Below are 13600 nucleotides of genomic sequence, written 5' to 3'. Positions count from 1 at the left end.
TCCGGAGCATACGTTTCATCATAGTCAATGCCTTCAAGTTGACTATATCCCTTGGCAACAAGCCTTGCATTTTTTTTTGACAACCACACCAAATTCATCTAACTTATTCTTGAACACCCATCTTGTGCCAACAACGGTGTGGCCTTGCAGTTTTGGAACGAGCTGCCATACCTTGTTCCTTTTGAATTCTTCCAATTCTTCTTGAATTGTGGAAATCCAGTCTGGTTCAAGTAACACTTCTTTGATCGATCGAGGTTCGACTGAGGACAAGAACGCTACGTAGTGGCAGTGATCGGATAAGTCCTTGGATGACCAAGTCTGGATTCCTTCGGATGGGTTGCCAATGATTTGACCTGGTGGGTGGTCTCTCGTCCATACATGTAGATGATGTATCAGATGATCAATAGTTGCGGTGGAGGGAATGTCTTCAATATCAGAAGACTCATCAGTTGGAGAGGGCAGTTCCCCCTGGACTTGAGAATATCCTGTTGAAGTGTCTTGAACTGGGAAGGCGGGATTAGATTTATCTTGGGCAGATAGTAAAGGTTCCCCCTGGAGTGTTGAAAGGAGTTCGCCTTGAATCTGCGAAGGTTCCCCCTGGATTGCGGATGGGAGTGTGATAATCCTTGAACTGTTCTTGTGTCAATGTTTTCTATATTTTCATCATCCGAATCCGAAGAAACATTTGATGGTTGAAACTCTCTGCGGATTGGAGTCTCATCTTCTGGTATTGGAACCTCGATGGTTGTTGTATAGTCCGGAATGGAATTTTCCCCCCTCAACCGGCGAGGTGGAAGTATTTAGCGATACTTCTTTAGACACTGTAGGACCAGATACATCTACATGTTATTGTTGAGCTTCTAGAGACACGAGAACCTCGGATAACTTGGTTGTATCAACAGGATCAAAGATATCATCATAGTTTATTTCAACTAGATTTAAAGGACCCTAAGAGTTAGGAATATCACTTTCTGGAATTGTTGTGGTTTCAGTTGACGGAGCAGAGTTGCGGATGTGATAATCATCAAGCGTTACATCAAAACTTTGAATTATCAATCTTGTGCGTCTAATGAGAACTCGATAGGCAACTTTGTTAGTGGAATAGCCAAGGAAGATGCCTTCATCAGACTTCGGTGCAAATTTATTAAGGTGATCTCTTTTGTTTATTACGAAGCATCTACACCCAAAGATAAATCGAACATTTGGCTTGCGGTTGTTAAGACCTTCATATGGTGTTTTGTTGAGGCGTTTGCACACAATACTTCGATTTTGAACAAGATAGGTTGTGGCTACTGCTTCGGCCCATAAGTAAAGAGGAAGATTTGCAAAATTGAGCATAGATCTGACAGCTTCTACTAGAGTGCGGTTCCTTCGTTCTACTACGCCATTTTGTTATGGTGTGTAAGGAGCTGAGAAGTTGTGTGTAATACCTTTGGAGACCAAGAGACAATTTAGAGGATGATTAGTAAACTCGGTTACATTGTCACTTCGGATATGTCTGACTGGTAACTTGATCTAAAGTTCGATTTCCTTGATGAAGTTGATCAACACCTGTGGTGTTTCTGACTTGAGCCGAAGAAAGAAGACCCATGTGAAACGAGTGAAATCATCCACAACAACCAATATGTATTTTTTGTGATGAAGACTGGCTACGGTAGATGGACCCCAGAGATCAACGTGTAAAAGTTCCAATGGTTCAGAGATTGAGGAATCAATCACAGTGGGATGACTTGCCTTGAATTGCTTTCCACATTCACATGCAAGACAGAGAGTATCATTGCTGAACTTGAGGATTGGAAGACCTCTGACTAGTTTTTGGTGACCAAGTTGTTAATGTATCTGAAGTTAAGATGAGCGAGCTTGCGGTGCCATAGCCAGCTGACTTCGGATACATCTTTGGATAGAAAGCATAACTACGGTTTGCCTATGATCAGAGATACATCCAGGGGGTAGATGGTACCTTCGGATCTGGACTTGATCAGACAAATGCTTCTATTGCTTGTCAATACATAGCAGAACTGGTCATCAAATTCCACACGATGGGCTTCTTTACATAGTTGACCAACACTGATGAGATTGTGTTTAAGGCCTTCTACATAAGCAACCTTTTGAATAGAGAAGTTTACCGTAGTGAGAACACTGTAACCTCAAATTATCCCATTAGCATTGTTCCCAAAAGTGACTTTTCCACCGTTGCAAATTGGCCTGAAATCTCAAAGGTATTCTAACCTTCCCGTCATGTGCAAGGATCAGGCACTATCGATTAACCATTCTTCTTCTTGTTTCTCCTTGCACAAGGCCTAACAATTACACGGTTGGTTTAGGCATCCAAACTAGTTTGGAGCCTGGGACAATAGATGAGCTTCTGATTGATGTATGAAAAGAGGTTGCGGGGACTGGTTTTGTGTCAACTTTTAATCCTAGTCCTGGGTGTTTGTGAGTTTTTGGAGCATAGTGCCTTTTTAAAAAGTTACGAGGTTTCTGAAAAAGGTTGGTTTTGACATGAGAAAATTTTTTATGACAACTACATTAACATTGACAAGCTGAAATTTTGTCTTTTGTTTTAGCTCTTTGTTTGGTCAGCGGTTGGAAGGGTGTGGTTGAATTGTGACTGGTCTGAGGTTGGTAAGACTTGACACGTGAACTGTTGGATTTAGAAAAAGTTTGTTTTGAGGAAGATTTTTCACATGTATACACCCAGGATCTTTTCTTGGGATTTGGTAAAATACCTTTCCATTTGCTGAAATTTTGTTATGTTTTTAAAAGTGTTGGAGTCGGTAAGATACCCTTCCATTTTGGATCATCTGAGGAATAGATTTGAAAAGACCTTGCTTTCTTTTGGGTTTTGTCAGATGAGTTAGGAACGGATGTTGAGACTGCACATTCCTTTTTGCATGGTTTCTTGATGGGAGAGTTTTTTGAAAGATATTGAGCAAAAACAAACTTTTCAGGACTCTTAGATTTTGGAAATCTGATATGTCTTTTGTTTTTAGAAAAAGTTTGTCTATTTGTGCCTCGAGAACGAATATCCTCTTTGAAAGCCTTTTTTGCTAAAGTTTTTGGAGATTCGCGGTCATTTGTGTTTAACTCTGGTTTCTTGGAAGTCTTTGAAAAATTTTGACACCGTGGGCTTGACTCATCAGAATTTGAAAATTCAGGATTTTGAGAACATTGACCTACTTCAAAATTTTCTATGGGTAGTTCATGGTGAATTGGTTGAAGAGTCACAGAACCTCTGATTGTGGATTCTGGTAAGGAAGACTTATCTATTGTAGCGTGAGTTTGGGTTGTGACTGGAGTGGGATTTTTTTGAGAATCTTGACTGCAGGGAGAAGCACTACAGTCTGAGGACAAGGATGGAAAGTCCTGTGAGACTTTGTATGATTATTTCTTCATCAGCAATATATGAAGTCTGAGAATTTGGACTGATTGTGCTACAGGTACGAGGTTGATCACATGTGTGATCCGAAGCCTCATGCATAATTTCCTCAATGACACAATTATTACTTAGATTATGAAGTCTACCGACGTGTGTTCTGATATCTTTGGGAAAAGTCTTGTCATTGACTGGAAAATGAAATTCTCAGTTCGGAGGGACATAAAGTCGATCTTTGTTAAACCGGGGTGAGGAATCCTCTGCGGTAGGATATCCATTGGACCAACCCCAATTGTATGCATTGTCCACAGTTCCATTATTAACTAAATTTTCAATAGCTTCACTTTCATTGAACAATTTTTCTATTAAAAGATTTAAACGTACAATCTCACTCTGAGCTAAATCGCTTTGGTTCAAAGCTATTTCTGGTTGGGTTTCGCTCAACATTCTTGCATCTTTTTCTAACTCTAAATCTCTTTCTAACATAGCCATTTTGAGTATTTTGTTGTCCAGTCGTCCTCTCAAATGAAACATCTCTTGGGATGCTATGTTCTTCTCATCTAAGGCTTTGTTGTAGTCTGAAAGGACGACATCACAAATGTCATTAAGATTGTCTATGAAAGGTTGACAATCATGCAAGTTATAGTTTAGAGTTTGGATCATGAGTTTTACCTGATTGACGATGCTTAGAGTTCCATCCTTTGCAATGTAGCAGTAGTTCCTTTCCAGCTTTGTAGAGCCATCATCATCAGCAGTTGCTAGCATGCAGATCTTGCCTTTCCCTTTGATGTTGCTGATGTTTTCTTCTTCATCTCCGGATGACCAAACTTGATGGACTCTTTTAACATGAGCCACATATTCCCTAGCCTTTTCCTTTTCCTCCAGTTCTTGAGCCATTCTAAGGTGGAATGCTCTGTCTTTCACTACGTCGGCTTTGCAATCCTTTGCAAAATGATTCTCTTTGTTGCATTTGTGCCATATTACAACATCGCTTTTGTCTTCTGAAGGGGTATCGGAGTTAGACGTTTGCATGGACTACGGTGTCTCCTTTGGTTGAGTGTTTTGAGATTGTGGTTGTGGGTGTAAATTTTTAGGATAATGAGAGTGATTGTTTTGTGAGTTGAAGTTACGATTGAAAGGAGGTTTATTGAATTGTTGATTCTTGTGAAAAGGGTGAGGTAGTATTCGGTTGAACTGTTTACTAACTAGAGCAATAGCTTTCTGAAATTCTTCTTCATCATCATACTCTGAGTCAGCTTCGTATGAATGCAATGTAGTGTCATACGAGGGAGAGTAAGAATGGTTGTGAGGAGCTTGTGCTACAAGAGCAAGTGTTCCTCCGAAGTCAACACAATCTTTGAGTTCGGTGGATTCTTGTGCTTGCAATTCCCCATACAGGTTGTAAAGAGACAGGGAATGAATCTTTCTATCTCCTTGAACTATCATCTTAGCAGTAGTCCTATGTCTTCCTAACCTGTTGAGAAATTGAAGGTTTGTTTCATGGTTACTACGGATGGTTCCAGCATTTGATAACTTAGTAACAATCGGATTGAACCTTTTGAAGGAGTCCTCTAAACTTTCACAAGCATGAGCTTTGAAGTTGTTGAATGCATTGAGTGCAGTTGTGAACTTCTTATCTTGAGCTTGTTCTGAACCTTCATACAAGTTCTTGAGAACATCCCAGATCTCTTTCGCTGATTTACAGTTTATGATAATGTCGAAGTTGTCATGAGCAAATCCACAAGAGATTTCATAAAAAGCAACAACATCATTTTCCATTTTATCAAGATCATCCTTGGTGGGACAGTTCAAGACTAGTTGTCCTCCTCCTAGTCTAGCTATGGCGCCATCGGTTTGAACCGGTGTAAGAATAGGGACATGTGGTCCTTCTTTAATAGATCGCCATATATCTTTACCAAGTCTCCTTAAGTATCTTTCCATTCTTTGAGACCAGTGATGGTATTCATTTGCAACCAGTATTGGAGCTCGATTTGAACCACCAACACCGTTGTAAACATTTAGAGAAAGTGCTTGTGCCATTTTTTTTGTTTAAAAAATGAGCTACAGTGGTATAGAAGGCCCTATGAAAAATCAGAGTTCCATTTTTCAAAAAGCAACCACTATGGCTCTGATACCAATTGTTGAGAGAAATAACTTGAGACACACTTGAACAAATGTTAGAACAAGTATGCTTGCGGAATTAGTTAATCTCAAAAGATCTAAAAGCTCAACAATAATAGGTTAATATGTTAAATGGTTAGATAGTTAGTTGTGGAAATATAAAGAAACATAAATGACAGCAGGTAATATATCAAGTAAACACATAAGTTGATTCATAACATGGAATGCATTCAAACCAAGTTAGTGTGTGAGACCAATCTTAGTGATAAAGTTATGAATGACTTGCTCCGAAGAGAGGTGTTAATCAGTTGTGATCGAGAGGATTTTAGAGAGTAGGAGAGATATGAGATGACTTGAAGATAATTAAGATCTAGAGATGAGTAAGAAGTGATTTGTATTGATTGATAAAGAGTGAGCTCTATTTATAGAGACTCAGGAAATACAAGTGATTCACTCTCTAAGAGTAGCCATGCAAGGCATGTTGGACAATAGAGAGTATTGCAGAAAGAAAATAAACTAAGTACAGAAAGACGACTGCGGTAACTTTAGACAACTTCAGATGTGATCGCTGAGGGAGCTTGACTGAGGACAGCTGGAGACTGCGGTAGACAACATTAAGAGGGTCACTTCATGTATCAACACCTATCCCATATCTCTTTTGCTGTAGCACATGAACTCACCAATCGAAACATGTCCGATTGTAAAACAAACCTAATCATTCTTAAGGCTTTAATGTTGCACTGAAACTTTTCTTTCTCGTCTTGAGGAATGTCTTTCACATCATTCACGAGCTGATTGTACTCCTTTTGAGTTTTGACAATCCTTGAAGTGCTTGAGTGAGCAAATAGACCAACTGTGATTGCTTCCCAGATCAGATACCCATGATCCTCTAAACCGATTACATAATCTTCGAAGTGGTGCATCCAGACTTCATAATCCTGAGTATATAGGATTGGAATCCTTGTTGTTGATCCAATACTGTTTGAGATGTTGATTGGATTGGACTACGAATCGTCCATAGACATTGTGATGATGTTTGATCGATAACCTATTTAAGATCATACTTGTAATTTATCGTTAGGGCAAGATCAACAATTAATGAGATACACCAATTAGGAATGACGGCTCAATTAATATCAATCAATGCGGAAAACCCTAATAACTTCTTCAACAGAAGAGATGTGTACGAATTACACAGCCTCCTGCTCTGATACCAATTGATGAGAATAAATCTCTTGATCGTTTAGATCTTTCACGGGTATATTGATGAAGAACAAACTATTAAATCAAACAAGACAAAGAACACAATATAGAATCAATATAAAGCTTATGATTCAAACGTAGTCACGCCTCAGCATAGCTCGACAAAGAACTGCCACTATAGAGGCGAGCTAGGGTTTACAATACTATGATGAAAATAATAAAAGCGTTACTTAGTAAGGATGCATGCATGCACCTTAAATACAAAAACCCTAGAATAAAATAATGCACGGTTGGACAGGCCCAAACCGGCTACAAAACTGGACTAAAAGGAACGAGCCCAAGACGTAACACCATTATCCCAACATATATTTTACAATATTATAAAAATGTTTTATAATTTTTGGACAAGTTTTGCTATTTCTCATCAATTTAATCCTTTAAACATTTATTAAATCGGGAAAAATAAAAACTTGTTTTGGAAAAACATGAAAACTTTTGCATGTAGTCTATATGATTTCCAAAAGATGCAAAAATTATCAAATATGGTTTTGGACATTTCTAACTGTATTTTACTATTTATTTCTCTTCAAAGAAAATAAATTCGAAATAAATAGAAAATAGTCATAGATATGCATGAAACTTCATGAAACGTTTTTAATTATTTCATAGGTCATATCAGAAATTTACCAGAATTTATTGACCATAAAAAGTATTTTATGTGAATTATTGTTCTATTTTCTTGAAAAAATTACAATAAATCGAGAAAAATGAGTTATTTTCTGAAACTTTCCAGATCATCTTATGTTGTTGTTTGGATTGTCGAAAAAACCGAATTTGAGCAGAAAATAAGTTTTAGATCTTTATTTATGAATAAATCCTTTATAAGCATTCTTAAAAATGTACTTTGATCATCAAGCTTTTAAGCTTGATGTTCATCACATGCATTATGATTTGAAGACCAGGAATGAACTTATTTGGTTCAAAATTATGTTTCTAAATGAAAAACTTGAATGTATGTGGTTTTGGATCTTTAAAACTTGTAAAACTCAAGTTGATGGATTTGATTTAGGATTTGGTCATTGGATTCATCTTCTAACAACATGCATGTTTTTTTTGGTGAAAATCTACCGCCATCATCATGAAATTCGACATGCATGAACATGCATATGAATGTTTATAAAGAATGGTGTGGAAGAGGGAGAAAAATGCAAGAAAACATGAAAATTTTGAAATAAAGTAAAGAAAATGTAAGTAAATTAATTTTACCATGAATATCAACTTCAAATGATGAAGTTTTTTTTAGTAGAATGAAGGATATTTTCTAGAAATTTTGTGGGTTTTGGAGCTAATTCATAGAGGTAAAGAATGGGGGTTTTAGAGAGATGAAAAGACAGATGAGAGAGGTTATGCTCTAGATACCCAATCTCTATCGTCATCTCTTTGAGGCTTCTCTCCACCAAAATTGGCCACCAAAATATAGAGATGTATGTGAACTTACAAATAACAGAATGTAAAAAACTCTCCCTGTTATTCTCTTTCTATGTTCGGATTTTCTAGAGAGAAGTTTTTAGAGAGAGAAGTATAGAGGTGGAGTGAGGGAATGAGTAAAATGATTAGGCTTAGGGAAGAGGTGACTTGGGGGAAGAGATGTGAACGTGATTTTGCAAAGCGATGGAGTATTTTCCAGCATTAATTTTTTTTATATAACTTATAAGGTTTGGGGGTCAAGTTGATAAAATATAAAATTTTGTATTGAATTTTATGACATTTTGGCTCCTATGCTCATAAATAAGCTAATATTTATAAATTATTGTCCATAACATAATTTAGGTCTCATGACATATATACATAATTAAAGATGTTATATATAATATAAAATGTTGGTGGAAGTTTAAATTTTATAAAACTTGCATTTATTTTACAAAATTTTACACTTGTTATAAAGTTTGGGCATTTCGGGATATCACAATGGATGTAGAATATTTTGGATTGTTTTGAACCAAATAAAATTTGATAACACCATAAGGAATTAAGTTTAATATTTGAAAAAAGAAATCAAATTTCTCTAAATAAAATAATTATATTTGGTGGAATGTTACATAGTTTGACTGAAATCAGATTACTGACATTCTATGTAGTGTTTCCGATATCAAGTGAAATTGAAGAACCAAGTATACTAGTCATAGTTTCAACTTTGACTTCAGTTCCTACGAGACCTAATTTATACTACTAGGTCAAGTGCATGATGTGTCTATATGAATGTACAAAGATGCTCGAGTCAATCAATGACCCGAATTTGGATAGTAGTTACTATTAAAGTAGTTGTAGAATTCACATATTGATATGGGCTTATTTATTCATAGAAATCATTAATTATCTTACTAATTATTGTTGATTTTATATCATTTTATGGGCAAAAAGTACTTAATTAGCTTAATATTTCAATTTCAGCAAAAAAAGACATGCTTGGGTGAAAAAGGAAGAGGATTGGGTAATTGGAAGCTTGGAGATTAAAGATTAAAGAAATAAGCTGAAAAAAAAAAGAAGGAACTCGACGAGTTAATAGCACAAACTCGACGAGTTGGTCAGAATATTCTCGATTTAAGGATGCCTTGCCGTACACGCTATATACGCGAATTACTGAAAAGACTCGTCGAGTTATTCTAAAAAAGTCGACGAGTTGGATCGATTTTTGGTAACTATAAATAGATATCTTCTATGCTCGAAAACCTAACATTTGTTGGAGGCTAGCTGCGACTTTTGAAGATCAGAGGGGTTCTTGGAGCTGCTGTTTTCGAGATTTCAACACAAGAAACAATTTCAAAGAGAATCAAAGGCAAATAATCATTCTTCTTTTATTGATCTTTGCTTTGAACCATGTTTGAATCATTAGGTTTTGAAATTAGGTTATTACTTGTTGTAGATATGAGCTAATAGCTTTTTACTTCTGTTGGATGAGATAATCTTATGAACATGGTTTGATTGAGTGGTTGAATTGATATTAATTTGGTTATTCATCTTCTTAAGCTTTTTTAAGATCCTTATGTATTGATGATAAATGTTTTCAGTTAACAAATAAGTTATTTAGTTGCATGAATATCTTCTTGATTACTTGATTCTTATAGTTTTGTGAAAACAAGATTTTAAGCCTAGGAATAGTGAATATGAAACTAGGGTTAACTAGGAAAAATGTAAATCAATGTGTAAGCATGTGTGATGAACAACCATACATGAATTGATTGAATTGAAAAAATTTGATTAATTATTACTATAAGTCTTACTTGATACGAACTAAACAGTAGGAAATTTGTTAATTTAATCACTTGATCACTGTTTGAACTAACTTGTCTAATAAAGGATTTGTAATAATGAACATGAACCCAATCACATTAGGAATCGGTGACCATTGACATATTAATTCATTGCACTTACCACGAAATCAACCATAGGAATAAGTAAATCGAATCTGAACATAAGTCTCTTTTATCCTTGAATCTAGTTGTCCTTTCTTGTTCTTCTTAGTTGTTAATTGTCTTTGTTTGAGTTTTAAAGTGCTTGTTTAAGTTTCTAGTCTTGCAAAACTAGAGAACCCCCCCCCCCCTCTTTCATTAATTGTTTTTAATTAGATAATACTAGTATTTAATTTGATTGTTACCGTTCGTTGTGTTCGATACCCTACATGCTTGAACTATACTATTAATCGATAGGTTCACTACCTTTCGTGTGTTTAATTGGTGTTTAGAGTAATAGGATTAAAACTAGTGCGTTTTACACGCATCAAGTTTTTGGCGTCGTTGCCGGGGAACGGTTCTAATAGTTATCTTATTTGCTAATATTATCGATCCTTTGTGTTAGATCTTTCTCGCATAAAGTTACCTCTTTTTAGTTTTTAATTTTCTTGTTTTCTGTGTTTTTGCATTAAACTCGTGGAGTTATTTATTGAACTCGATGAGTTTCTTCTGTTTTTAGTTTCATTACTTCGTCATTTTTGTTCGTTTTATGCTTGTTTTTCTGTTTTGTTTCAGATTTTTATGACCCGAGGCTCTAGTTCTACACTAGTGCCACCTGAAGGGTAAAAACAATCGAAGAACCTAAAGATCTCAACAAAATCGACAACGAGAAGATAGAAGGTTATGAATCCGACACACCCACATTTGGTGAAGAAAGCAATTCCGAGCAAGAAGACAACCTGGCCGACATCGCCGAAATACCAATGGTAGATTACAAAAAGCGCATAAGAGATGGTACTGGGCCAGGACCCGTGCAACCAACAATCCCAGCTACCACCAACTTTGAGCTGAAGGGTCACATACTCGCACAACTAAAAGACATTTCATTCTATGGAAAGGAGCACGAAGATGCTTATAAGCATATTGAAGAAGTTATGGACATTGTTGACTATTTCCACATGCCAAATGTACCTCGTGATACCGTTTTGCTTCGGATGTTATCGGTTACATTCAAAGGAGCCGCGAAGGAATGGTTGAAATCTTTACCCCCCGGATCCATTACAACATGGTAAAAGATGCGCAAAGAGTTCATTGACAAGTTTTTTCCACCTTCCAAGATTGCAAAATTGAAGAAAGCAATTGCCAACTTTGAGCAATTGCCAGAAGAATCACTCTATGAGGCGTGGGAGAGATATAAGGGGTTGATAAGAAATTTCCCTCAAAATGACCTAAACGTGAACCAAGAGGTTTCCATTTTTTATGATGGTGTGAACGTCACAACTAGGCAATTACTCGATTCCCAAGGACCCCTCACGAAGAAAGCACCAGCCGTCATTAAAACATTGGTAGAAGAATTCTCCAAACATTCAAGGGAGTACCATAATCCAAGGAACGATACAACTAGAGGCGTGGTTAACTCAGTTTCCGATGACATGGTGACAATGATGGCCAAACTAGAAAGTATGGATCGTAGGATGAAAAAGATGGACCAATCCATCCATTCCATTAGGGTGGGTTGTGACAATTTGTAGCAGTCCCCATCTTACTAAGGATTGCGATCTTGATGTGAACGGCAACCGGAAGGCACAAGTTTGTTACTCAAGTGGCGATAGATTTGAAGATGATTGGCTAAAGCCCAAGAAGGAGTGGCTTCCCTACGACGAGTACAAAAAGGCAAATGAGGAGAAGTTTAGGCAAAAGTCATGCAGATTTTATCAAAAAGAAGAACCAGTGTAAGAGAAGAAGACGAATCTTGAAGCTATGTTAGCCAGATTTGTTAATGCTTTCGAAAAAAGGCATGATGAGTCCGATGTGGCCATTAGAGATCAACAAAAGATGATGAAGGGGGCACCAAGCAATGATGATGGATCAACAATCTCTACTCCATAATCAACAAGCTTCAATATTAAATATTGAAAAACAACTCGGGCAACTTGCCAAACAATTCAACGAAAGAACACCGGGCAGACTCCTGAGCGATACCGAGAAAAATCCAAAGGGAGCACACATTAACATAGTGACAACAAGGAGTGGGAAGATAGTCACACCTCTGACTCCAATCCCAAGTAAAGATCCGAAGGAGGTAAAATAAAAGGATCAAGAAAACCCGGAATCGCAAACAGTAGAAAAAACTCGTCGAGTTCTAGACAAAAACTCGACGAGTTCCATACCTGATGAGAAAAATAAGTCAAAAGCTGAGCCATATAAGCCACCACTACCATTCTTGGGCCGAGCTTGACAAGAGAAGCAGAATGAAGACTACCAAAAGTTCCTGGAGCACATAAAGGCCTTGCAAATCAACATCCCTTTCATCGAAGCAGCCACACAAATGCCAAAATATGCCAAGTCCCTAAAAGAACTTCTCAAATATAGAATGAAGATGGAGGAAGCATCCAAGGTAGTCCTAAATGAGAACTGGTCAGCCACAATGTTAAACAAACTGCCAAAGAAGATGGGTGATCCGGGTAGCCTAACCATTCCTTGCCAATTCGGGAATTTAGCCACTAGCTATGCATTATCCGATTCGGGGGCAAGTGTGAACCTCATGCCATATTCTTTCTTTAAGAAGCTAAACCTTCCGGAGCTAAGACCAATTCGAATGGCGATTCACTTAGCAAACAAGGCGGGGACATTCCCGAGAGGTATATGTGAAGATTTATTGGTAAAAGTCGATAAGTTTGTCTTCCCAGCAGATTTCATTGTGCTAGATATGGAGGAGGATCATGAAGTACCAATAATCCTCAGAAGACCATTTTCAAATACCGCGGGTGCCATAGTCGACATACGAGACTCAAAGCTTACGCTTCGGGTGGGAGAAGATTAAGTTATTTTTGGAGTGGATCAAGCCATGAGACATTCGAAGTTTAGTGATGACATGGCTTTTTCGGTGGATACCTTGGAAGAATTATTAGAAGAATGGAGAGAAGACGAAACAAGTAAACATAATTTGACTCTAGAAGATGAGTTTGATGCTGAGAGAGATTTGAAGGGGCTAGAAAGACTTCTCGAAGAATCAGAATACGAAGAACTAATAAAAACTGCTGAACAGGAAACTCGACGAGTTAATAGAAATAACTCGACGAGTTGTGAGGTAAAATCGCGATCTGGGGAATTTTTTTTTTTATCTAAACTCGATGATTTTCCTTCCAGAACTCGACGTGTTTAGTAAACAGAGCACACAAATGGAGCTAAAAACGTTACTGGAACATTTAGAGTACGCATTTCTCGAGGAGGGTGAGCAGAAGCCCCTGATCATTGCATCAGATCTTACCCAAATCGAAAAAGATCAATTAGTCAAGGTTTTGAAGAAAAGGAAGAACGCCATTGCATGGAAAATCACAGATATAAAGGGAATAAATCCTTCTTATTGCTCTCATAAAATAAATCTTGAAGAAGGATCAAAGCCAGTCGTGCAACAACAAAGGCGATTGAACCCAAATATGCAAGAAGT

General features: G+C 37.2%; 1 protein-coding gene and 1 non-coding gene across 2 annotated transcripts; one reads left to right on the top strand and one right to left on the bottom strand.

Annotated features, from left to right (window-relative positions):
• Positions 1-11273: 11273 nt before the first annotated feature.
• Positions 11274-11380, bottom strand: LOC145049014 (small nucleolar RNA R71). Its single transcript, XR_013683136.1, has one exon. It is a non-coding gene; the product is annotated as a small nucleolar RNA R71 (small nucleolar RNA).
• Positions 11381-12529: 1149 nt separating this feature from the next.
• On the top strand, positions 12530-12973 carry LOC145098312 (uncharacterized). The gene has a single exon (XM_079035952.1). The coding sequence runs from the start codon at positions 12530-12532 to the stop codon at positions 12971-12973; it is 444 nt and encodes a 147-aa protein (XP_078892078.1).
• The last annotated feature ends 627 nt before the right edge of the window (positions 12974-13600 follow it).

Source organism: Lactuca serriola, chromosome 4, assembly GCF_051521515.1.
Source record: "Lactuca serriola cultivar US96UC23 chromosome 4, Lser_US96UC23_V15, whole genome shotgun sequence".
NCBI lineage: Eukaryota > Viridiplantae > Streptophyta > Magnoliopsida > Asterales > Asteraceae > Lactuca > Lactuca serriola.
Note: the sequence above shows the minus strand (reverse complement) of the source record. Positions and strands in the feature narration are given on the sequence as shown.

Excerpts from the sequence above, each read along its gene's own strand:
- LOC145098312 (XM_079035952.1), top strand. The coding sequence starts at position 12,530 with ATGGAGGAAGCATCCAAGGTAGTCCTAAATGAGAACTGGTCAGCCACA.